Source organism: Elephantulus edwardii, unplaced genomic scaffold, assembly GCF_000299155.1.
Source record: "Elephantulus edwardii isolate Elephantulus edwardi_28Jun2011 unplaced genomic scaffold, EleEdw1.0 scaffold00164, whole genome shotgun sequence".
NCBI lineage: Eukaryota > Metazoa > Chordata > Mammalia > Macroscelidea > Macroscelididae > Elephantulus > Elephantulus edwardii.
Genome location: NW_006399914.1, coordinates 3,205,012 through 3,231,277, shown reverse-complemented (window position 1 = coordinate 3,231,277; position 26,266 = coordinate 3,205,012). Strand labels below are relative to the sequence as shown.

Genomic DNA, 26,266 nt, shown 5'->3' with positions numbered 1-26,266 from the left:
TTTGTCCTGGAAAGGGTTAAACCGGGTGGCTCCTTGGAGGCAAGGATTCTGAGGCTCCGTCTAACATACTTTGGACATGTTGTAAGGAGAGACCAGTCCTTTGAGAAGGACATCATGCTTGGGAGGGTGGAGGGATGACACAGGAGGGGAAAGCCCTCTATGAGGTGGATTGATTCAGTGACTGGGATAATTGGGATGTGAGTGTCAGAGACAGTGCAATTGGCACAGGACAGAGCAGAGTTTAGGCCTGTTGTACATAGGGTCGCTATGAGTCACAAGCGACTCGACAGCACATAACAACAACATTTCCCCTAACATGAATTTCCTAACATGGGCTAAGAATTTAACAAATTTTTATTTTAAATTTTCACTTTAAATCTTAGCTCCCAGAAATCTTCAAACTCAACTCAAACTACTGCTATCAAATAGGAACTGAATCATAGCTGACCTTCCAATTGGTTTCTGAGGCTGTAAATCCCACAAGAGAAAATTGCCCATCTTCCTCCCGTCTACTCACTGGTGGATTAGGATTTCCAAGCAGAAACCCTAAATCAAACTTGCTTTCGCATTTTTAATTTAAATATTATATAATATACATTTATTATGTAATACAGAAAAGTATTAATTTTTTAAAATTCTATCTAAATGTATGCAACGACTGTGAGGATCACAACAAGCTGTGGCTAACTCTGAGAAGAATGAGAATCCCAGAACACTTAATTGTGCTTATGTGAAACCTATACTTGGACCAAGAGGCAATCATCAAAGCAGAGCAGGGAGACACTGCATCGTTCAAAATTGGGAAGGAGGTCCACCAAGGATGTTCTGTCTCCATACCTCTTCAATCTGTATGCAGAAGAGATCATCTGGGATGCTGGGCTATATGAGTAGGAATGTGGCATCAGGATTGGTGGAAGAATGATCAACAGCATATGTTAAGCAGATGATACAACCCTGCTTGTTGAAACTGAGGAGGACCTGAAGCGCTTGCTGCAGAAGGTCAAGGACTACAGCCTCCTATATGGATTGAAACTCAACATCAAGAAAACAAAGATTTTCACCACTGGGCCAATTGGCAGCATCAGGATGGATGGTGAAGAGACTAAGATTGTTAACAGTTTTAGTTTACTTGGTTTCACAGTCAACACTTTTGATACCAGCAGCCAGGAACTCAAGAGACGAATTGCATTGGGTAAGCCAGCTGTCAGGGACCTCTCCAGAGTACTGAAGAGCAACGATGTGAGGCTGGAGATTAAGGTGTGCCTGATCTGAGCTATCGTCTTCACAATTATGTGCTATGTATTAGAGAGTTGGACAGTGAATAGGGATGATAGAAACAGAATTGATGCCTTTGAGCTGTGGTGCTGGAGAAGAATGTTGAATATACCATGGACTGCTAGGAGAACAAACAGGTTTGTCCTGAAGAGGGTGAAGCCAGAATGCTACTTGGAGTCAAGGATTCTGAAGCTTCATCTGACATTGGACATGTTGCAAGGAGTGACCAGACCTTGGAGAGGGACAGTAGGAGGAGGTGTGTTGGAGACAATGAGGTTGGCACAGGATAGAGCAGGGTTTAGGGCTCTTATACATAGGGTCATTATGAGTCGCAAGTGACTCAATGGCACGTAACAACAACAACAAATATTTAAACAAATAACATGTTTATTGTATATAATAGATCTATATTTCTTTCTCAAGACAAATGACAAGCAATCTCTTAGTTTGCTTTATTTTGAGGTTTGTCAACCACATCCTCACTTTGCTTTGCTAAGATGAAACCATACTTTAACTCTCTTGTTTGGATTTAGATATTCCTGAAACCGCTTCCATGCACATATTTACAGACTTGTGTATGTGTGCTATTAGCAAATAAATGGTTCATGAAGAGAAATTTTTAATAACCTCCTGTGCCATCACTGGTAACTGTCATTGCCAACCTGAAGTGCTAGCTTGGGAAAGATTTTGAGGCCATGAGCATGTGTCAGCACCCTATATAATTACACCAGGTAAACCATAAATTTTTTACTAAATTACATAAAATTTACTAAATTATTATCTCTAGTTTCAGCCTCAGAAAGAAACAACACTTTGATGTACCAAAGGTGCTGTGATGTTTTCCAACATACAATCACTTCTCAGTGCTAACATGCCTGACCACTAAGGCTTTGGCCATGTTAATCATTACTGCCCAAATCATCCTCTTTTCTTGATTGTAATGACTCTACACTTCCCCCTAACTCTTATACTGCTCTTCCTCTTACTTCTTTACTAATTCTTTTTCCACCACTAAGGACCTCTTGGGGCATAGTGTCAATATAGCCAGGTTGCTAACCATAAGGTCAGCAGTTAAAATCCACCATGTGCTCTCTCCTACCATAAAGATTTACTGCCTCTCAATCTCAATGGAGTGTTGACTTGAATCAAAATCAACTGAACACCAATGAATTTTCCTGTAATTGTTGTTATTGTGTGCCACCTAGTGAGAACCCACCTATACCTAACCCTCCAACAAGTTTTCAGAGGCATGGGAGGAGCTTAGCCATCTTTCTCCTACAGAGCCACTGGTAGACTCGAGCTGCATGTCTTCAGAATAGCAGCACAGTTTGTTCCCACTAGGTTGCCTGTGTTCCCCTGGAGATGCATTCAGCTGAAGGTCTTGTCTCCTTCCTCTTGCATATGTCTGAATGAGTTAGTCATGATATCCATTCCTACTCCAGTTCCCTTCTAGACCTCAAAATGAATAAATCTAGCTAACTACTACCCAGCTCCATACTGCATGTTCCTCTGCCATTTTAGGCTCCATAACCAAATCTGAATTTATTGTCCTCATTTACTACCATGTGAAATCAATTTATTAGCTTGCAACTAGCATTCAAAACATACTATAGAATGGAATGGATGTGGAAATAGTAGAAGGCATTTATTGTACAAAGCAAAGAATTGTTTCTGGAAACTTTTATGTGTGCACTAGGCTGTGATTTATGTTTTCTTCTTTCTAGTCGTAATAAAAAGCATCTATTCTCTTTCTTTTCTTACTTCTCTATCTGAGCTGATCCCTTTGATCCATTTCTCCTGCCATGAATTTAATTCAGGCCCCAGCCTTCTCTTGTCTGGATGATTATGATATTCTACAATGGATCTTTTGCTTCCAGTCTCCCTACCTATCATCCTCCACTCTCTAATCCAGTCTTCACAAGCTGCTAGAACTATCTCTCAGATACTCTCCTCCTCCACTATAGATCAAAGGCATCAATTTTTCTTCTTTAATTCTTATTAATTGCCCAGCTCTCAGATGCATAACAAGTGACTAAAAAGGACCATTGTCTGAATCAGGCACATCTTATCTTCATTCTAACATTATTGCTCCTCAGTAATTTGAAGATGTCCTTGACTGCAGGCTTTCGTAGTCCAATATATCTCCTAACTGTGGATCCAAGTAAGATGAAGTCATTGACAGTTTCAATCTTTTCTCCATCTATCATGATGTGAGAATTTTTATTTTCTTGATGTTAGGATGCAAACAATATTGAAAGCTACAATGTTTGATCTTCTGCAGAAAGTGTTGAATAGCCTCCTCACTTTGAGCAGGCAGAGTTGTGTCATCTGCATATAACAGGTTATTGGCCCTGATGCCACCTTCTTCTTCACAGAGACTGGCTACTCAAATAATTTGCTCAGCATACAGACTGAATATGGAAAAAGCATACAACTCTGACACATGCCTTTCTTAATTTTAAACTTACAGTGTTCCCTTGCTCTGTTTGCACAATAGCTCTCGGTCTAGGTATAGATTTTGTATAAGCACAATTAAGTGTCCTACCAACTGTGAACAGACCATCAATTACTCATGTGTAAATTCAAGTTGAGGCTAAAGAAAATTTAAAAATGCTCTTGAAAACCAAAATATGATCTGGAGTCTAGCAACAATTTGTATCCTGGAAATTGTGGGAGCCCTCTTCTGCACTATCTTTTCATGTAAACTATAAAGCAGAACCTTTTGAATATAAACTGATAAGTGAATAAAATTCTTTATTAATTTAATAATCCTTAAGTTAACCTTGGAGGGAAGGAAATGTTAAATTATTGTCTTTTCAGAAAGAGATTATATAACTTCTTTGATTATTACTAGAACGCACAGGGGCTAGAATATAGGGTATATTTATATAAATACAGTCATTGATATAGAAGATTTTACTTGTATACAATGTTATCAGGGAGGTCTGGTGGCCTAGTGGCAAGAAGCTGCATTGCAATCCTGAAGGCACGTGGTTTGAGGCCACCACCTGCTCTGCGGGAGAAGGATGGGCAATCTCCTCCCATGTGATTAACTGCCTCTGAAAACCCACTGGAGGGTCAGATATGGGTTGGTTCCAACATGATGGTACACAACCACCACCACCACCACCTTATGCATATTAAAGTGTTTCCATTAACAATATCAATCTCTATGTCATTCTATATTGTATTCCTTCTGTTCCAAATGTCCTTTTCCTCTTTATTTTTTTATAAATTCATATTCATTTTAAAAAATCTGCACAGTGACCCCTTTCCTGAAAGCCTTCTTTTATTTCTTTAAAGAAAAGCAATATCTTAACTAATACCTTGTTCTTTAAAATTGTTTATGCATAGAATAGTTTTTTTCTAAATTATAACCAAATTCAAATTCCAAACAAGCAATGCTTATAAGATACAATTAAATTTAAAAATTGTTAGCATGATATAGTTTTCTGTGAACCTGCATTAAATTTTTCACCACAACATCACTTATTTTTCATTTTCTAACTATATTTATCAAGTTGTGACAGCAATCAGTTACAGTTACATTAATAGTCTATAGAAAGTTGAAATGTCGATACTGGAGAAAAAAGTCTATTAAAATACCAGTACGGTTCTCATTCACCAAAGAAAATAATTTATTCAAGTTCCTAAACCAAACTTGAGTTATCCTTATAAAAGGCCAGTTAAGATTAAGAAACAAATAGTTTTCATCTAGTGGAAGCTGAAATCAATATATATATTTGACCAAACACCTCCTGAACCTGCCATTTTTTTGAAGTCTTTCAGGGTCTACCAGGCTAAACCTTTGCTGCCTTCCACGCTGTGGATTTGTTTTTTCCCCTTTGCTTTTTGTCTCTTTGCTTTCAACTTTTTTTCTCCACCTCTGTTTCATCCAAATTGGTCACTAGCCATGCTGGTCTAGAAGCTCTTTTTTTTTTCTTCTCAGCATCAGACTCCATTTTCACGTCCTCTTTTTCATCATTCTCTCACAATGCATTTTTTTCTTGGTAATGTTTGGGTAAAGCCCAAGTTGCAAACTCTTGAACATCACTCATTAAATCATCACCACCTACATTGAGAATAGCTTTAAACTGGTGGAGCTCCTTTGGTGCATTCTTTTTCCTGTTTTGGACATGAGTCTTCCTTTTCCACTGATTCTGTAAGCTTTATAGCCATGTTTTAGCCAAGATTCATAGACTCACGTGCAGCAGAGTAATTGAGTTGACTGAAAGTTTTCACACTTTCTTCTTCCAGGCCATTCCTTACAATGTTTAACAGATTAACATAGTAGAGTACTTTAGAAATATATAGTTAAGAAATTATTATTTGAGAACTTAAAGACATGGATTTTCAGTAACAAAGTGACATCATTTGGGGGCTTTTGCTTTTTCCTGATTGCCCCATGTGTGCTCTATTTAATTATACTTAAAAAAGAAAGGGTGATATTGTAATTTTTTTAACCTAAGTATAACAATTCTATTGAAAATATGACACAATGGCTGTGCACTTTGGTCTTCTGAGATTGCTGAGTAAGATATCTGGAAGAATTATCTTGAATAAGAATCTAAATTTACCTTTAAAAGTGAAAACTTGTAAATAACCAGAAAATTTTACAAAAATCATATACAATTAGTCCTCATTTATGAGTCGTCTCATTATCTAACATTTCACATTTAGCACAATAATGACAAATCCACTATTGTACTATTTTTCACATTAGTATAATGTCTGGCAGTAAATAATGCCACGGTGCAAGGTGAGATTAAAACTATGATAGTTAAGATTAGGTGTCAGTTTGGCCCGTAATTCTCAGTGTTTACTATTTACTATTTTGGACGTCATATAGCAATGTAGTTATACTCCATTTTATGATTGGATGTAGTCATCCCTAATTTGCATACAACAATAATTTTCACATAACAACTTGGTCTTTACAATTTAATCAGGTGGAAAATGAGAAGTGAGGGAAGTAGTTTTGAAATTAGTAGAGAGGTGTGATCACTGCCAGTCTCTGAAAAACTCGTGTTGCTCACTCTTCCAACACTAAGGCCACAAAACAGAGGAAACAACATACCTCTAAATCTCCTGAGATATTGGCACCAGCAAGAATACCAGTAGCTGCTGGGAAAAAAATGGCAAAGACAGAGAAGAAGCCTTCGCCTTTTGTGAAGCTCGGGCCAAAGTTTTCTGCAAATATTGATGCTGCAACACAAAGGATGAGAAAATTATTAGATAGTTTTTCTACGTAAAAACTTCAGCTCCCACAGTCCTAAATGCAAATATATCCCTGCATTCTAAATGAAATAAAGCTAAAGATGTTGGTGTACTCCTAATGGGCATACTGTGAATATATGCAACCATCAAGTTGTGTATCACCAAGTTTTAGATCTCTAGGACAGCTCTGCTGTGGGGGTGAGGGATCACTAATCTTTGTGCCAGTGGGGAGACTCGGGGTGCCTGGCTTCTTTGAATCTAGAAGATAGAAAGAAAGGAGATAAAGAATTCTCCCACACTCATGATGGTATTCTTACAATAGTCCCTTTCTTCACCCCTGCCACACAACTATATTCTCACATAATAAATATTTTTAAAGCATCAACACAGAATGCTTTTTTGTTGTTGTTATCAGAGTCCCTTGTAGGTAATACTTTTAACATTTTGCTACAAATGTTACTGACCTTCCCCTAAGTCTCACCTCCAGAAATTGCAATTCTAATTTATACCAAACTCTCATGTGTGGGGAATATGCTAGTAGGGAACTTTGGTGCTAAATTAGCACTATATCACAAGTTAGTTTGAGAACTGAGAGTTGCCACCAATTACTTAGACAAAAGGAAATAATCTAGAAGAAAACCAGGCAAGGAAAAGAAGAAAGATGTGAACGAAAGAATCTGAGATAGAAAAGAGCATTTAAAATAAAAATTATGATTAGACATTATTTGCATGACAACAGTCCAGATAAGAGGTATATAGCAAAGAGGGCTGGGGGCAGAGGTGGGGGAAATGATGCATGATTTTTTGATGCATGATGAATGATTTTTTTAAGTGAACTAGGGAGCATGGGGAGGAAAATGTGCAACAGTGAATGAATAGAAATCCAAGTTTTCTGTAAACTTTCATTTAAATCACAATAAAAATTATTTAAAAGAAAATAAAAGTTACAGCAAAGGTTTAAAGGAGAGAAAAGAGTAGAAAGGAAAAAAAGATGTTAATTAATATGCAAAGCAAACAGTAGACAATCTTCAAAAAGAAAAATAATCAAGAAGAAAGAGATGATAAATAAGAAGATAAATACTGACAACTAAGTAAATCATGAAGAGAATTATTAAAAATAAAGTGTAAGTGGGTGCTTGAAAAAGAGGAAGGACAGGAAGGAGTGGACTGACTAGAATGGGATGTAAAGTAGAACATTTCATGTTCATTAAAATGATGACAATATGATAAAGGAACTTCCACAATGTTTTCTGGTTCAAAACTTGATAGTAACACTCACTAGGTAATACTGTGCCAAAGCAAGGTATAAAACATCTAGTAGGAAGGAAAAAAAAAAATTACTGAGCTTGACTTTAATGCTCTGGAACAGTGAAAAAAATTGTCCAAAATGGTCCTTTCCTTTGAGTGTCCTGTCCTTGTCTACTATTTGATAGTGACAACAACAACTTGTCCAGCACTTTAAAACTTACAAAGTGCTTCCACATCCATTCTCTCCTCTCAGCAAGGTATTATTATCGCCCATGCTTTAGCAGCAGAATTCTGAGATGCAAACACCTTCAGCTCAGTTGATAAATGGCAGAGTGTTGACACTCTATCTAGTTCTCTACCTGAATCCAAGTCCAGGCTTTTCCCTGGACCACTGTGGTGATGGAGATGGTGGTGAATGGCAAGTGAACCATTCATTGCAAAGCAGTTAATTTGTCACACTTACCTTGATAGTTAAAGAAGCCTCTGGACCTCTTTTCATTGTTGGATGGAATGACTGTGCCAATGAAGAAATTGGCAATAGCAATGAGAAGAATGACCAGAAGAATCACTTGAGCCTGGAAAGGCAAAGTAATAGAATTCAGATTAGATTGATTTAACTATTTATCAAATTTAAAATGTATACATATCTGCTTGAGAAAACATCTCATTATTCCAGTTAGGATTCTATTCTCCAAGGTATGATATAAATATGCAAAGGATATAATATGTATGTAAAGGATATAAATATCTCTATAAAATGGCTAGGATGTCGAAACTTCACTTCATAGACATTGGGCATGTTGGCAGAAGGGGCCAGTCTTTGAAAAAAGATACTGTGATTGGAAAGGTAGTTGTTGTGTACCATAGAGTCAGAACTGACTCATAGCTGACCCTCCAGTGGGTTTTCAGAGGCAGTTTTTAAGTGCACAGGAGGAGACTGCCCATCTTTCTTCTGCAGAGCAGCTGGTGGATTTGAACCCGTGCCTTTGGGATTACAGCACAGTTTCTCACTACTAGGCCACTAGAGCTCCCTCTAAAAAGGTAGATCAATAAAAGAGAGGAAGACCCTCAACAAGATATGGTAACTGAAACAATGGGTTTGATCATGGCTGAGATTGTGGTAACAGTGCCAGCTAGGGCCAAGTTCTGTTTGTTGTTTATAAGGACACTAGGACCACACTCAACAACACCTAATTACAACAGCAAAATAAAATGACATCTTGATATGCCTTATTTTACCTGGGTGCAAATGTTACATTTTTGGTAGAAACATGAACTTAGTCATTTGAAGGTGACCCTTCACAAGTATTTCAAGTAAATAAGTACTGCAACATCCTCAGGGATGTATAAGGAGCCCAGGACCTTTGAGTTGAAGACTTTTTAGGTAGACTATGTTTAGATTCTTCCCTTTTCCAGAGCTAACTGCAGCAAGGGGTACCAGAGCACACAACAGTCAGTGAACACCCAGGGTACAAGCTGCTAGGCTGCTAACATGAGCCCAGTCAAAGGCGTGTGCAGTGTTGACCAGCCTGATGGTCTTCCTTCAATCTCTCCAACTGGATGAGTGTTCACTGATTTGACCTCTCATATGCTGCTCCTTTCACCTGAAACACACTTCTTACTACTCTTTTCACAATTTTCTTCTCCTCATTCTTTAAGTCTATTATGTCCTTGGAGAAGCCACTCTTAAGTATGCAATCTAAATATTAATAGCTAGCTTTCATTGAAAGTTTATAACACAACAGAGGCAGATTTAAAATTTTACCTGTGCTCTTTCAAGAGAGTACCACCAACTCTATAAAGTGTTATCATTATCCCCATTTTAAAAAATAGGAAACTAAGACACAATGAGGTTATGTTTATGGACAGGCATACAGATACAAGCCGGAGCCAAATCCAAGAAGTCTGGCTACATAGTTAGACTTTTATATGCTACATTTTATTGTTCAACTCAGTGGGATTTCAGTGGTTATAAACAACACTAGAGGAGATTGCTCATCTTTTGTCAGTTGGTGTATTCAAACTGTTTGCCTTTGGGTGGACGACATGACTCCTTGCCTACTGGACCATCACAGCTCCTACTATTAAATGATATTATTTTCCTATAAACTTTATCTAAGCAAGTCTTATTTTTTCTATGTCCATACTCTATTTCTTTTTTCTTTTCTAACAACTTAACATTCTATGTCTATTTACTTGGTTATTGCTGATTTTCTCACTAGGTCATATAATCAGTGTCTCCTTTGGTCTCACCTCAATACCTAGTTCCTAGGAAGACAGAAGAATTGATGCCTTTGAATTGTGGTATGTTGGAGAAGAGTAATTAATACCCCATGGACTGCAAAAAGAACAAACGGGTATGTCTTGGAAAAGGTGCAGCCATTTTGCTTCTTGGAGACAAGAATGACAAAGCTTCATCTCTCATACTTTGAACACATTTCTAGGAGAGATTCTTCCTTGAAAACGGATATTATGCTTGGAGAGGTGGAAGATAGATAAAAAAGAGGAAGACCTCAATAAGATAGATTGACATGGTGACTACAGCAGTGGCTCAATTGTTTCAGAGATAGTGAGGATGGTACAGGATAGGACAGGATCCAAATCTGTTGTTCATAATGTTTCTATGAGTTATACTCAACATCACCAAACAACAACAACAAAAACAACAAGCAGAATACCAAACAATCAGTTTTTGTTTAATGTTTGAGTATATAATCTACAAATAAATTTCATATAAGAATGTTTCCTATGGTCTCACATAGCAGAAGATTTGGCTATCTTTTGGTTTCTTGTGGCCAATTGAGATCTAATTTTTGTGTTTCTGGATGTGGATGGACAGTCACAGTGCATTACTGTGCAGTTAACAATGGAGGCAAAAGACATGTTCCCCATAGTACAGAATTTTGCTTTTACTACAAATATTTATAAGCAGTTATCTGATATCTGACCCTAAGGTCTATATGTTCTCATATTTATTCTTAAAGTACTGAATTTCATGGGAGAAATAATAGTTACTGTTTTTATTGCTAGGTTGGTATAATCCATAGAGTGTTTCACTGTCCATATCTGGTGATTCAAATCCACCAACTGCTCCGTTAGAAAAAGAGAAACAGTTTCCTCCTGGTAAGCCCTGGAAAATGGTTGAGAGATTACTACGAATCAACATACAATGGAAGGCAGTGTGGGTGACTGTTACTGTTTCTCAACACACTTGCTATATCTTTAGAGATTCAGCATCCACACTCAATTTGAAAGGGTATAAGAGGTGTTTAATTGAGAGATGGGATTCTAGCATGTACGATTGTTATGACTAAAGTGTGAAGGTTGCAGCTACTGGATACTTGTGTCATTGCATTGATTGTACCAAAGACAGACAAAGTATAAACACAGTAACGTGACACCCATGTTGTGGGTCATGACTGAAGGAAGCTCACACTTTGAGGGCTTGATGATCCGCCTACTACTACTGTGCTCCTCTTACCATAGCAAAAATAACAGTAATTAATTTTGAATACGGGGTTCTTCCTATTTCTCTCTCTCCACTGTAATTTTTTCAGGACCTGACCAGCAGTTGTTGATAATATCATTTTGAAAAATTCACCTTTGCTTCCCATTCCATTCCAGCTACTGAAATTCCTAAAAGAATCACCACTGTGATAGAGCCTATTATCCGGATGTCATTGGTTGGATCCACCATCATCGAATCACTCTCCTGGGTGGTCAGAAAACCAAAAACATTAAAATGGTTAGAGATACAACTTTCTTCTTGTACATCTTAGCATGTTTTTTAAATTTTTTTTTTATTCACATCTTAGCATTTAACAATAAGGAAACATACTGTGCACTGATGCCAGAAGCCAGATGGGATAATAGAATAATGAAGTGATAATAAGTTTGAGAAGATAAAGAATCTAGCATTCTTTTTCCTATGATAATATGCTTTTGATTACCAAGGCTAGGAGGTAGAAATTTTAGTGGTTCTTGTTACAGCTTTTAGAGCCATTGTTACATTAAGCAACACACTGTGTTTTGTTTCATAAGAATGACTGATTAGATCTGTGTGACAGAGGAAAACCTAGAGGAATAAAAATAAGTGTTTTTCAATAGGAAGATTGGAAAATAAGTGCTGTTCAATTAAAGAACAAACTACAAAAGTCAGATAATACATCTCTTCAAGATAATACAACTTATAAACTGTGTAATACAGTTTTCATTCACTTAATTTTCAAAAGGAAGTATTTTTGCTAATTAAATTGAGTGAATGCTTTCATTACCATGAAAGGAAACCATGAAGTCCCTTTACATATCAGTCGGTTTACATACCTGCGTGAATACCATCCTAGACTGGGCTTCTAAACTAGAAAGTACCTAGTCTTTTGTTGTCAGGTATTCCTCATATTTTAATTTCTTTTCTTTAGGAACCTATAATCCTAACAGTATTATTACTGCAGATGTGCTGTAGTGGGTCTGTTGCTTAAAATGTCTTTTACGAGCCCATTGTTTGGCTAGCTAAATCACTTCATCTGGTTTGCAACTATAACCTGACTCGGCTGCTTCAAATCTGACTGACTTGGTCCACTTGCATCATCAACAGCTGTGTGAGCCCCGGACCAGCAGCTACACAGAAGCAAGATAGGCAGACCTACACTTGAGCAGTAGCGGGATTTTTTTTTTTTTTCTTTTTTTTTTTCCACCCGAAGCTTGCTGGAGAATGGAAAGTTGTCTGACCTGAGGGATTATATATTTCATGGGCTGAGGTAAGAACAATAGTTGTCTGAGAAATAGTTGTCTGGATTGAGAAGCACAGTGAAATTGTTCTGATTTGGGACTTATTTGAAAGTACCTGACTTAGTTAGGACTGTGCTTCTGGTATTGGAGCCAGAGACCTTCACCCAAGCTTACTGGGATTTAGAGATGCCTGGAAGGCTGGAGGGACAGTGTATGGGAGGAAGACCCCAGAAGAAATGGATTGACACAGTAATTGGGGCAATGGTAGAAGGTGTGTCAGAGTCAGTGAGACTGACTCAGGAAAGGACAGGTTTCAGAGCTGTTGTACATAGGATCGTTATGAGTCACAGATGATTTGATGACATAACAACAATAACAGTATAGTTATTGTACATTGCTGCCAACTTGTATAGCCTGTTAATTATAGTTATTGACTGTATATTGTTACTTCTTACTATTCTTAATTATAGCCTATTAATTATGGTTATTTATTATATACTGTTGCTTATAGCCATTTTTAATTATAGACTGTTGACTTCCCTATTAATAAACTCCCCAACCATAAGTATGGTTCTGTCAAGTCTGTGTTGTCACTGCAACAAATTTAGAGTCCCGTTACTAGTTAGATTGGTGTTGGAATTGTTTAAAGTGAAAGTGGATGCAGGAGGTAGGGAGACCATATCTGGCCACATAACTATTAGTTTGGTACTGTGGATGTTGTTGATGGGGCAGTTTCCCTTTGTGGAGTTAGTAGAAGTCAAACTTCGCTTTCCCCATGTTGTTTTTGTTCCTTTTGCAACAGATAATAAGTAAATAACAACTTATCTGTTGTTTTGTATTTTAAAAATATTTCATGTCGTTATTTCATTTGACGTATACTACATTCTTGTCTAAAAAAAGAACAAGATTATTACTCTGATACTATAAATGCAGAAAGGGTAGAGAACATCTAAATGTGTGAGCTAGACTCAGATCCAAATCTTTTGCTGCCAAGCTGCCAAGTCCTAAGCACAAGTTCTTTTCAGTATATTAGTCTGCATTATGCAGGATAAATCCACTTGCTCTCATTTTGCCATAATATATCCCCTAGTGCCCTATACAAATCGAACAGAACTGAATTATACTGCTTGGCTGAAGAAAATAAATCTTTTTTCATTACCTTAAGAAGATCCACCACCGTCTCGGCAAATCCCACCACATACATGGCAACAGCCACAGCATTGGCAAAAGCAAAAATCAAGCCTATAGACCCACCAAATTCTGGCCCCAAGCTCCTAGAAATAAGATAGTAGGCCCCACCTGAAAGAAAAAATAAATACACTTTATACAGAGGAACTGTTAAGGGATTTCATTTTTATTATTAAATTTTCTAAAATTTTGAGAACATTTGAATTATTAATTCCAACAAAAATATAATTTACCAGTCATTTTTGGGACCTTATGTTTCAAACAGACATGTCTTGGAGAGGGTGCAGCAGGAGTGCTCTTTGGAGGCAAGAATGATGAGGCTTTGCCTCACATACTTCAGGCATGTTTCTTTCTAGGAGGGGCTGTTCTTGGAGAGGGACATGATCCTGGGAAGGGTGGAGGGTTCATGAAGGAGAGGAAGACCCTCGACCAGGAGGATTGACATGATAACTGCTGTAATGGGCTTTTGTGTGTCAGGAAGTATAAGGATGGCACAGGATAGAACAGGGTTCAGATCTTTTGTTCTTAGAGGTTGCTATGAGTCATACTCGACTCAATGGCATCTAAGAACAATGTTACTTTAACAAATAATCTCATCATTCCTGTATTCTGTACATAATCTAGAGTAGAAATATTCTGACTTCATAAAGTCTAATACTGGAAATTTAAAATATGTAAATACTGCAAATGAAAACACAAAGAGCTTCATTAAAAAATCCTTTGTCTTTTCAAGGTAGTAATCCAATAGTTTAAGTCAATAATGTAGCCAAAGATAAGCTTTGGAATAAGATTTTCAAGAACAAGTAGACCTATGTAAAATAAAGTGGGTGAAATTTATCATTGTCTTCTAGCTTCCTTCCTGGTAAATATGTCTAAGTTTTTGGTATATATTTTCTATGTGAAATAATGAACTTGGGTAGTGCCATGTCCTCATCCAGTATATTAAGATTAAATTGGCTGTATTTTTAGCTCAGAAAGGTATGATTATTATCAAAGACCTACATGTGTACTGGAATGGTAAGTAAGAAGAAAGGCAATTAAGAGCTGGAATAATTGCTTCTCCTTTGGACATTGGAAAAATTGTCTTGACTGTGGTATACATTATAAACAGACCAAGAGGATAATCTAATGTATGTAACTGAAGGAAAAACAAAACAAACAAAAATCCAGCTCTGGCAGTGCAGTCCCTTGAGAGTTGTGCAACTAACCAAAAGGTTAAGCCTCGCTGGTTTGAATCCATCAGCAACTCCACAGGAGAAAAGTGAACAATCTCTTCCCATGCAATTTACAGCTTTGGAAACCCAATAGGAGCTCAGCTTTTAATTGGTTTTGACTAGATGGCAATGAGTGAGCGATGCATTGAGAGGCCCAATTTTCACGGTTGTTGTTATTAGGTGTAATAGGGTTGGTTACAACTAACAGCAATGCCACATGATAGAGTGAGCCCACAGGATTTTCTCTTAATTCAAACAGAATAAGGGGATACTGCATGGGGGATTTTTGTTTTTTTTTTAAATTGAGATTTTAGTGAAAGTTTATAGAGAACTTGGATTTCCATTCATTCATTGTTGCACATTTTCCTCCCTGCCCTCTCTCCCCCTGCCCCCAGTTTGCTTTTTTCTTTGGAAAAAAAATTTCTTTCATTGTTATACAATACCTTCTCCCCTTTACTATGAGACCACTTTACTATGAAGCTCTTATTCTAGACTCTTGCCATGCCAATAATACCTAACCATATATTCCTTTTATACCAGTTTCTCCCTCGTCTGTTTCAAGGCCGTGTACATTATTTATCCCTGCATGTTTTTAAATTAGGAAATGTGTGTGTCAGGGCTGTATCCTTTCTTCATGCCTATTCAATCTTTATGCTGGACAAATAATTAAAGAAAGTGGACTATATAAAAAAGAATGTGACATCAGGTTTAGAGGAACACTTACCAAGAACCTACATTATACACATGACAAAAAACTATGTTACAAAAAGTGGAGAAGACATGAAGCACTTACTAAAGAAGATCTAAGATTACAGACTTCAGTATGTTTATATCTCAAGACCAGGAAAACAAAAATCCTCAGCACTGGACCAATAGGCAACATCATAATAGTTGGAGAAAAGATTGAAGTTGTCAATGATTTCATTTTACCTAGATCCACAATCAACACCCATGGTCAAGAGACATACTGCAGTAGGTAAATCTGATGTCAAGCACCTCTTTAAAGTATGAAAGAGCAAGGAAGCCAGTTTAAAGACTAAGATAGACTTGGCTCAAGCCATGCTATTTTCAATTACTTCATGTGCATTTGAAAATTGGACAACAAATAAGAATTATCCAAGAAGAACTGATGTCTTTAAATTGTGATGTTGGTGAGGAGTGTTGAATATTCATGAGTTGCCAAAAGAACTAAAAATTCTGTTCTGGAAGAAGTGCAAATGAAATGGACCTTTGCAAGGATGATGAAATGTCATCTCACACACTTTGAGTATGTTGTTAGGGGAGATTATTACTCGGAAGAGACATCAGGGTGGGTAAAGTAGTCACTGAAAGAAAGGCAGACTCTCAACAAGACGGACTGACATCATGAGCGCACCAGTGGACTTGAACTTGGTGGAGGTTGTGAAGATGGTGCCAGAGAGGGCATGGAATTGGCCTGCTGTTCATAGGGTCACTGTGAGTCATAGTTGACTAGACATATCTAACAACAATAGTCTTTAGGAGGGCGGGTCACCAAGTCTTATCTTCTTTGAGGCAGCTAGGGGGTTTGAACATCTGAACTTCTCATTAGCAGCTAAGTGCTTAACCATTGCACCACCATGGTTCCTTGTGGCATTGTAGTCATTATGTGTCATTGTGTCAGATCCAACCCATAGCTGACCCTCTAGCAAGTTTTCAAAGGCAATAAATCACATGGGAGGAAATTGCCCATCTTTCTCTCACAGAGCAGCTGGTGGATTTGAACTGTATACCTTTGTGTCGACAGCACAATTCCTTACCATGAAGCCACCAGAGCTCCCTTTGATTAACAGCTTGTACATAGTGTTGCTGTAAGTTGCAGGCGACTCAACAGAATAGAACAACAACAACAGGATAAACTCCAAACCCCAAAGCTAATATCACTGCAATGAGTTGATTCCAACTCACAGTGATCCTCCGTAAGACTTCCAAGACTATCTTTATAGGGGATCAATGCCTGTCTTTCTCTCTCGGAGCAGGTGCATTCAAACCCCTGACCTGTATGTCTGCTGTGTGACACACTTTGCACTCCACCACAAAAACTCCTTAAAGACTTCCTGTGAGGGAGAAGAATACTGAGTATCCCATGGACTGCCAAAAAAAAAACCCCATAAATGTCTTGGGAAAAGCGCAGCCAAAGTGATATTTGGAGGCGATGAAGCTCCATCTCTCCTACTTGGACATGTTGCTAGGAGAGGCTATTCGTTGGAAAGGGACGTCATACTTTTTAGATGGAGGGTCAGTGAAAAAGAAGAAGACCTCCAACAAGATGGACTGACATGGTAACTGCAGCTATGGGCTCGAGTGTGTCAGAGATGATGAGAAATGGCACAGGATAGGATAGGGTTCATGTTTGTTGTTTATAAGGTTGCTATGAATCGTAACTCAACTACACTTATCAACAACATACCAAACAGGTATAGTAGTTAAAACATACTGCTGTTAACCAAAAGGTTGGTACTCCAGCTCATTAACCACTCTGGAGAAGAAAGATTAGCCCATTTGTTTCTGTAGAGCATTGGAAATCCCACAGGTAGTTCTAGTCTGCCGTATGGCTTCTCTATGAACTGGAATAGACTGGATAACATCAGGCTGAGGTGCACTGGGCTAGTGTTAGAGAAAGAGTTGGAAAGGGGATGATGTGAGACAAACCTTTAAAACAAAAATCTTTTGCTGAAATCACATTTCTTCAACCAGATTAATTCCTTTGGGTAAAGGAGGCAAAGCCCTCTCTAACAATGAAACAAATTATCTGGATAAAACAGTCATTATTTCTTTTGTATAAAACAAACCCAGTGTTGTTTAAGCAATTCTAACTCATTGCAACCCTGTAGGACGGAGTAGAACTGACACACAGGATTGCCAAGGTTGCAAACCTTCATGGAAGCAGACTGCTGCATTTTCTCCCATGGAGTGCTTGGTGGATTTGAATAGCCAAGCTTTTAGTCAAGCACTTAACCAATATACAAGCAGGATTCCTTTCTTTTGCATTGACTACATTAATCAGATTAGGGAACTGTGGTGGCCTAGTAGTGGGGAGTTGTGCCAGTAACCCGAAGGTACACAGTTCAAATCTACCAGCTGCTCCAGGGGAAAAAGATGGAAAGTCTTCTTCCTTGCTATTTTTTGCCCCTTAAAAACTGCTAGAGGGTCAGCTATGGGTTGACTTCAACTAGATGGTACACAACAATGTTAATCAGATTAGCTGGCCCATAACTAAATTTGACCAAAATGACAGAAGGGGGTAGTTGCTGAAGGAGATGTGAGGTGGGTAGGATGATGTGTAGTAAGTTCTCAAATAGGGAGACAGGGGAAAGTGCACAGTTGTGACCCAAAGAAGTTAGGGCAGCAGAAAGAAAGTTAGAAAAACAATGATAACCTCCACCCACTTTATTTTCTACTTACCACTACCTATTCCTGAATGACTTGAAAGAACTCTTTGTGTTTTTTTCCCCTCTTTTTGAAAAGCAATCTCTTTCCTCTTATTGGCCAGGGAAACACCATGTTTTCATGGTGAACCTGAAGTGAACCAAGGGTGAACCTGATGTTGTGGGGCTGAGCATAGGTGAGGTATACTGAGTGGGAATTACCTGTGGTGTAGTGTGGGAGTCTGGAGAAGAAATGCTGAGAAATAGGATGAAATCACCAGGGCCCAATCAAAGAAGAAACCACATATTTTATAGAAATATTTTGGCTTTCTATAGTTTAATCACAAGAAATGGGTGTCAGAACTCTGTTCTGAGAGTTCTTAATTTTAGTCAAGAAGAATTTTGTCTTTGGTTTCCTTTCTTTTGAGTATAGGGTTTTCCTTTGTTTTTCTATAATTAGCTGTATTTGTATTTCCCTTCCAATATTAAATCAGTTCTAGGCATTACTGCGTTACCAAAAAGTTTCAGTCACAAGTATATGAATTGACTTACCTCCTCTTACTACTCCATTTGTGCAAATAGCAGACATAGAAATACCTGTTAGTGTTGTCACTACCACGCTCAGACCAATGATGATGACTCCGAGACCTGCAAAAGCCCCCAAGAAAGGCATTTGTCTCCAGCACTAATAGAAGTCACTAGTACATGAAGAGTCTTCAGTCCAAAGCTCTGCGTGGAAGGATTCTGCTTCCCCATGAAGCACCTGCAATGTTCTAGAAGACTCCATTTAGTGACGGTCTCGTAAGTACCTGAAATGTACTTTAGAACCAAAATGATGTTCTGAAATAATTTCTATGAAACACCAGCAAGAGTCATGCAGAATCCCCTTAAAAAGAAAATGTTAATCCAAGGAATTCCAGCCTCTGGTAGCCATCACTTGGAATCCACCAGAGAAGTCCATTACAAAGGAACCTAGACCGAGCAGACTAGACCTGGACTTTACTCACAATACCTTGTGTTTCCTTCTGCATCCAACTCGTCTAGAGCATCTGGCTCTTCCTTGTTCCCAATGGCAGAAGTATATAAAAAGTGTTTGCCTACCGGTAGCAAATGATGAGGGTATTAGAGATCTTAGAGATTTTACCTCCACGAACAAACCCGTTAGTTGCTATTGCAGAAGTTGACAACCCAGTAATAGAAGTGACCATGGTGGAAAGGAGAATTATGAGAACTCCGAGACCTGGTAACAACGAAAGGTAGGAGACGTTATATTTTACTTCTCTTCCTTGTATTCCCTGCTGCTGCAAACTACACTGACTTTCATTTCAGTTTTCACATCCAAGGCTTCAGCCCCAATGGGGTTCCTTTGCGCTAAGGAGAAACGTGTATGCCTGGCATAAAGATCAAGTCGGGGAACTCATAATGCTGAAGGATGGCTTCACAGCATAAACACTCTAAAGCGCAGCCCAGGAAAGGAAAAGTTGACTCATGCTGGTGTCTTGGGAGAGAAACTGGCCGGGCTGTGAAGAGCAAAAACATGACATTTGACCTTCTCTTCTGCTTCAGAGGAACCTGAATGAGAAAGTTAGGGGTTTGACAAAGGTTAAATCTTTCTCCATTCTTCTTGCATCTCCCTTGTCTAGGAGGTGAAAAAAGGAACCAACTTAGATTACCTTGGAAAACACTCCCGAAAGGTCAGTGGTGAACTATCTGAGCTTGTGTTGCTTTTACCTTACAAATGATTGTGCAGGTCACAAGTTTAATTACCTCCTCTGACATATCCATTTGTGGCAATAGCAGAGGTGGATAGACCAGTGATAGCAGTCACTGTCACAGCTAAGCAGATGATAATCACACCAAGACCTCAGTTGAGAGAGGAAAAATAAAGGCAGTTAAGTGGTTGAACAACCCATTTGGTCGTTTACATAAAAAGCCAGCAAGTCAAGGGTAATCACCAAAAGATGGCATTTAAGTTTAACAAATTTGTCTGGAAATCTCCCCAAAGAAAGTGCTCAATTTTTAAGTTTTTCTGTTTTGAGTAAGTTGATACTGTATTCAAGAACCTTAGAAACATAAGCAGTGCTCAGAGGCACACACAGAGGACAAATAAGGCTTGTCACAGTCAAGGGAGAAGGTTACTTTTTATAAGGTTCTAGACTCCCATGAGGGAGCTCCTAGTGAATAAGAAATTGTGTGATTCCAACCATTGCTCCATGGAAGAAAAATGGACAATCTTCTTCCATGTGATTTACAGCCGCTGAAACCCTCCTGGAGAGTCAGTTATGAGTCGGCATCAGCTTGACGGTACATGACAAGAGAAATCTGTAAACGCAATTGATATTAGAATTCCGAGTTGCTAATTCACCCATAAACTAAATGTTCATTGTTTCAGGTGACTCTCTTTTTATGTACTTATGATGGTGTACGTACAAGTAAGAAAATGCATACAATACAGCAAATTTTTCATCTTGCAGAGTTGTAAAGAGGAAAGAATAAAATTGAACTTATTAGCTTTATGACCTTTGAGAAGTTGTTTATTTTGGTGGCCAAAAGATGGTCATGGAATTAGAAAGCAGCAAGTATGTGTACGGTGTTCATCATGCACACCAACCCCAAACCCACTCCTATAGATTAACTTTGACTCAGAGAAATCTCCCACTGCGTTTCTAAGCCTCTGCATTTTAAAGGAGACTGCGCATCCTTTTCCCTTGGAGTAACTTATGGGGTTCACACCAACTAACTTTTAACTAGCAGCTTGTCACATTATGGGAGCATGCCCTCAGGGCTTTGTAGCATAGTGCATAGAGCACAGTAAACAAGAAATAATTTTTGATCATTTTGTCCTATTGTGACCCTATAGGACAGAGTGGAACTAATGCAGAGGGTAAAAAAGGTGTAATATTTATGCAATCAGACTGCTTTGTCTTCCTTCCTCTGAGGGGAGTCAAACAGCCTACCCTTTGCCAAGCAGTTGATTGCTTAATCACTGCATCACTAAGACTCTTTCTTAAAAATAAAAAAATCCGGTGCGCTCTGGTGGCCTAGTGGCAAGAAGGTGTACTGCAATACCAGAGGTGCACGGTTCAAATCCACCAGATGCTCTGCTGGAGAAGGAGGAACAATCTCCTCCTGTATCAGTCAGATCTGATTTGACAGTATACACAACACACACGCAAAATAATAATAAAATAAAATAAAAATAAAAAGTTGTTTCCGTTAAAAAAAAAATCCCCTCTCTCAAGCCAATTTTGACGCATGGCAGCTGTCCATTGGCTTTCTAAGGTTGTGAATATTTCCAAGAGAATGCTGCCTATTTTTCCTCCAGGGAGCAGCTGTTGGATTCAAACTGCTGACCCTTCTTAAAACAGATTTTTTTTTCCTTTTTTTTATTAAAAGCCTACTGTATACAGAAAAACTTGAAAACACTGGAACCTGTGAAAGATGGAAAACTGATAAGTAAAGCACAAGTATTTTCCATTATCCAGAGGGATAGAAGAGTGAAGAATGCACTTTGTCAAAAAGTAGGCCTGGAAAACAAGGTAGTCTCTAGACCAGGGAGCTCTGGTGGTCTGGAATTCAGTTAAGGAGTTGTGCTACCAACCCAAAAGCAAGAGGTTTGAATCTACCCCCTGGAAGTTCAGTTACGAATTGGTTTTGATTCAAAGGCACATAACAACAGACTCTTAAAAGCTATGAACTTTGAGACATAGCGGCACTAAATTCTTTGTATCTTATGAAAGAATCCTGTGGTGAGCACTGCTCCTTCACTGTGCTGAAGCCTCAGGGTTATGTGCTATAAAAAGTGGTTATTTCATTTGCACATTATTTTGCTCTGGGTTTTGTTTTAAGGAACTTTGTTGTCAAATGTTTAGCTCATCTTTAGCATCTATGCGGAGCCAAATAGTTTGCCTCTCAAGGCTTTAAACCCAGTCTATCATTCTCTTAACCTTCTTTTTTTTATTATTATTATTAAATTTTATTAGTTTTAATGAACATTTACAGAGATTTTGGGTTTTCATTCGTTCATTGTTGCACTGTTTTCCTTCTTTTCCAACAATTTTCAATTCTCCTTTTACACCGTATATTTTGAAAGAATAGATTCAGCTCCCTAATATCTGAGCTCTGGTGGCTTAGTGCTAAGGAGATGAGCTGCCAAAGTCACACAGTTCAGATCCACCAAATGTTACAGGAAGAAAGATAGGCAATCTTCTCCCTTGTGATTTACACTTCTGAAAATCCGCACTGGGGGCTCAGCTAGAAGTTGGTTCCACTTAACACTACATAATGACAACAATAATTTTTATATGAGAGCATGGAACCAAAATGACTTACTTTTCCCACCCTCTTTCCATTCCAAAAGTTTATTGGAAACTCTCTTGTCCTAGCCCAAAGTCTCTGAGACAGAGAAGAAAAACCAGACCACATCAGTAGCACATTCTACCATTTGATTGGGGAACTAGGCAGTCAAAATGTATAGTCCCAGAATGGTGACTGTAGCTACTGTTACTTCTGTCCCCAGCTACCTCTGTCTTTATTGCCAGAATCTGGCTTAGAACATATATTTAGATTTGTTCTCCAAACTAAGGGAAAAAGTGTTGTATATGTTTCTTTCCTTTCCCAATAAAGAGAACCCAAATGGGACCCAGCTGGTGACTCAGGCCACCATTTAGCTTTTAGTTCACAGTAAAGGCTAATAAATTTGCTTCTCTTGTGCAAATTTAAACTAAACACTCCCAATCAAAATAAAATCCACAGGACACTGGACACTTGTCTTTAGAAAAGACATTTCAAAAGCAGGGTTGACTACATTCCAAAAAAGGTCCTTTTAAAACAGCAGTGACTGTGGCACTGGGGGTTGGTGTGTCAGAATTAGTGAGACTGGCTCAGGACAGGGAAGGGTTCAGAACTGCTGTACTTAGGGTCCCTAGGCATCGCAGGTGACTCAAGGGCACATAACAACAATAACATATTATGACAGGTTTGGAAGCAGGAGTGGCATTTGCTTCCTAAATAACATGCCTCCAGAAGCCCTATGAATTTTGATAACTGTCGATAGTTGTAGAGGGGCTTCATAGAGTTGCTATGAGTCGTGCTCAACTCAAAGGCAATCAACAACGACTACCACCACCTAAAGTGAGAGAAAAAAATGGGAATCTCCTCCCATATGATTTGCAGTCTCTGAAAACCTGCTGGAGGTCAGCTATGAGTGGGTTCCAACTCAGCAGCATTTAACAGCAATACCTAAAAGTATAATAAACAATTTAACAGAATATAGTATTCTTCCTGTGTCATAGTTTTGCCATAAACATGAAACTGGATTGACTGTGAAGAATAATGTAAGATCTGATTAAAGTTCGGATTATTGCCCAAACATATGGATGTTAAATAAGTTACATTAAGAAGAATTACTCTTGCCCCGGGCTACTCTCACACCTCCAAACAGAGTAATGTTTCTTGATGATCTCAATAAGTTACTAAACTGCCCTTAAAAACCTAATTTTGCGTGAAACCCTCGAGCAAAAACTTGGCAATATTAAGATGCAGATTTTCCATGGAACAGCACATACTTATTTTGGACCCTGCGGCTGTAAGCGCTCATTTGATATGCACCATAAAGCTGGCAAGCAGCTCTTTGTCAGGCACCCAGCAGTAGCCAAACATGAAACATGGAGAAAGTATGGGAGCTGGTTCCAACTTTTCAATTTACAACTCAGCCCTTTCTTTTTTCAATTAAGTCTCCTCATGACTCGGAATGTGTTTTGAGGAGTGAAGGCAATAAATTATGACCAAGCACCTTTTAAATGTGAACTGAGATATATTCTGGAGTCGTGTCTGAAAGCACATCTGAATGTCTACATCATTGATAGTAATGATTTATAAGTTTCCCCCCAAATTTGATTCTATAATACATTTTCCAGACATATGCTCATATATAAAGTAAAATGCCATTAATCTTTATCATGTAAAATAGGAAGTATTGATAAAGTGTAAATAAATTTTTTATATAGCAATTACAAAGGTACCCTTTAAAAAGATCTGCTAGAAGAAATAATAAGACTTTAAAAGGATATAATTTTTTAAAATTTTAAGCCATCACTCTAAATAATTTTAGTATCTTCTAGTTTCCACTTAGAAAAGTACCTAATCTGTCATTTTAAGCTTTTATCTAGCAATCCTTTGTTAACCTTTTTTACTCCTAGTATCTGAAAGTAGCAAAGTTATTTTCTCTGGAAAGTATTCAATAATCCAGCAATTTAATTAGGTAGGTCGCATTTTCACCCATTTTTCTGCAAGTTGTTTGGGGTTCATATTCTTTGGCAATAATTATAAAGCACATATTCTGTGAGAAAGGAGGTATAATTGTCAACCTGTTTCAAAAAGGAGTATCATTATTTAAAAGTAAATGTGTCTCATATATAAGGTGTACTTGCTACCAAAACCAGAAATAATGATTTTAAGTATCATCTGATTGGTCTACTGGAAAATTCCAGTCCTGCAAGAATTAATTTTTCACCTTTCCTGCTGACAAATGTTGCCCAAGAAGCAAAGTCAGAGAAACCCAGGTATAAACAGTATAATGCTTATGTCACATCTAGCATTAATGTTGCTGATTGAGCTTATACTTTATGTGGAAAATTGCTTAGGAGGGGAAAATGCTTACCAATTCCAGCTTCTCCGATAATCCAAGATAGGCGAATGAAAAGCATGACACCCCAGATATTCAGCATGCATCTTACCTGTAAAGTTGTATCGAAAGCAAAGTGATAATTGAGAAAAGTCAAGCCATTCTCATAACTTTGTGGTGGTCAGGCTTGCTGAGAGCCCATTAGAACATCTACTGAATTGGTTTGTAAACATAAGAGCTTACTTACCAGCACACCTTTCACCCATCCAAATTTCACAGCGCCACCTTTCTCATCTTCCTCTTTGTTTTCGATTTGTTCATCTCCAGGCATCCCTTCACCATTAGCAACCCTGTCAGCGGAACCCGGAGCCACTGCCACGTTCTGCATTTTCAGAGAGAAAAGGCACAAACAAGTCCACAAATAAGCATATCCACAAAATATTCAAAGGTAAATCAGTACAAATGATAGAACTTTAGAAGAAAGGAAAAGGAAACATACTCATTTCAGCAAAAGAAACATTTTGGCTTTGGGAACTGAGAGTCTTGGCTCTTAGGCATCATTAAGGCTCTGTGATAAGAAGTTCTGGTGGTCAAAAGTGACAAGTTTGAATCTACTCTGCTGTAAACATTTACAGCTTCCAAAATCTGATGGAGAAAAGTTATAATTAAGAATTTATTGGGAGGTGGGGAGCTCTGGTGGCCTAGTGGCAAGGAGCTGCAACTACAATCCCAGAGGCTCACGCTTAGAATCCACCAGATGCTCTGCCGGGAAAGGAGGGACAATCTCCTCCTGTACCAGTCAGATCTGATTTGACGGTACACACACACAAAAATAATAATTAAAAAAAAAAGAACTTATTGGGAGGGGTGGTCTTGGGCAGGGAGAAAAGGGCAACAATGAATGACTGGAAACCCTAAGTCTCTATAAACTTTCATTAAAAGTAATTAAAAAAAACAGAAACAAGAAACTAAAAGACAAAAGAAAAAAATAATCGATTTGGTCACAGTGGGCTTTCTGGGAAGTCTACAGGGAGAATTCTTGGCTGGTGCAAACTGTTAATGTACTCAATGGTAATCAAAAGGCTAAAGGCTCGAATCCACTTGGTGCAACGGGTCTGCAGTTGACTTTTAATGAGTGTCTAACCTCTCTATTACCTCTCTGTGTCTCCTTTTAGTCACCTAAAATGATGACAGAATTGTCCAATTCACTTTGGATCTTTAAGAGGATTCAATGAAAGAACACATAGAGAAGTTTTCTTAAAAGTTCTCAAGTATTCTCAAGGAGTTCTGGTGGTCTAGTGGCAAAAAGCTGCACTACAATCCCAAAGGTTCATGGTTCAAATCCATGAGATGCTCTGCTGGAGAAGGAGGAACAATCTCCTCCT

The 26,266-nt window shown here is 38.2% G+C and overlaps 1 protein-coding gene and 1 pseudogene across 2 annotated transcripts in view; both read right to left on the bottom strand.

Moving 5' to 3' along the window:
• The window catches only part of SLC12A1 (solute carrier family 12 (sodium/potassium/chloride transporter), member 1), a 139,070-nt gene that overhangs the window by 96,595 nt on the left and 16,209 nt on the right, over positions 1 to 26,266 (bottom strand). The window contains exons 2-8 of one of the 2 annotated variants that reach the window (XM_006895292.1): positions 25,129 to 25,263; positions 24,918 to 24,993; positions 19,401 to 19,496; positions 13,628 to 13,767; positions 11,342 to 11,452; positions 8,204 to 8,315; positions 6,353 to 6,480 (exon numbers count right to left, since the gene is read on the bottom strand). In XM_006895292.1, coding sequence (XP_006895354.1) covers positions 6,353 to 6,480; positions 8,204 to 8,315; positions 11,342 to 11,452; positions 13,628 to 13,767; positions 19,401 to 19,496; positions 24,918 to 24,993; positions 25,129 to 25,263 — 798 coding nt within the window. Of the gene's footprint in view, positions 1 to 6,352; positions 6,481 to 8,203; positions 8,316 to 11,341; positions 11,453 to 13,627; positions 13,768 to 18,808; positions 18,905 to 19,400; positions 19,497 to 24,917; positions 24,994 to 25,128; positions 25,264 to 26,266 lie in introns of both variants that reach the window. The other variant, XM_006895293.1, reaches the window with a different exon arrangement.
• LOC102877438 lies at positions 5,068 to 6,164 on the bottom strand (annotated as a pseudogene).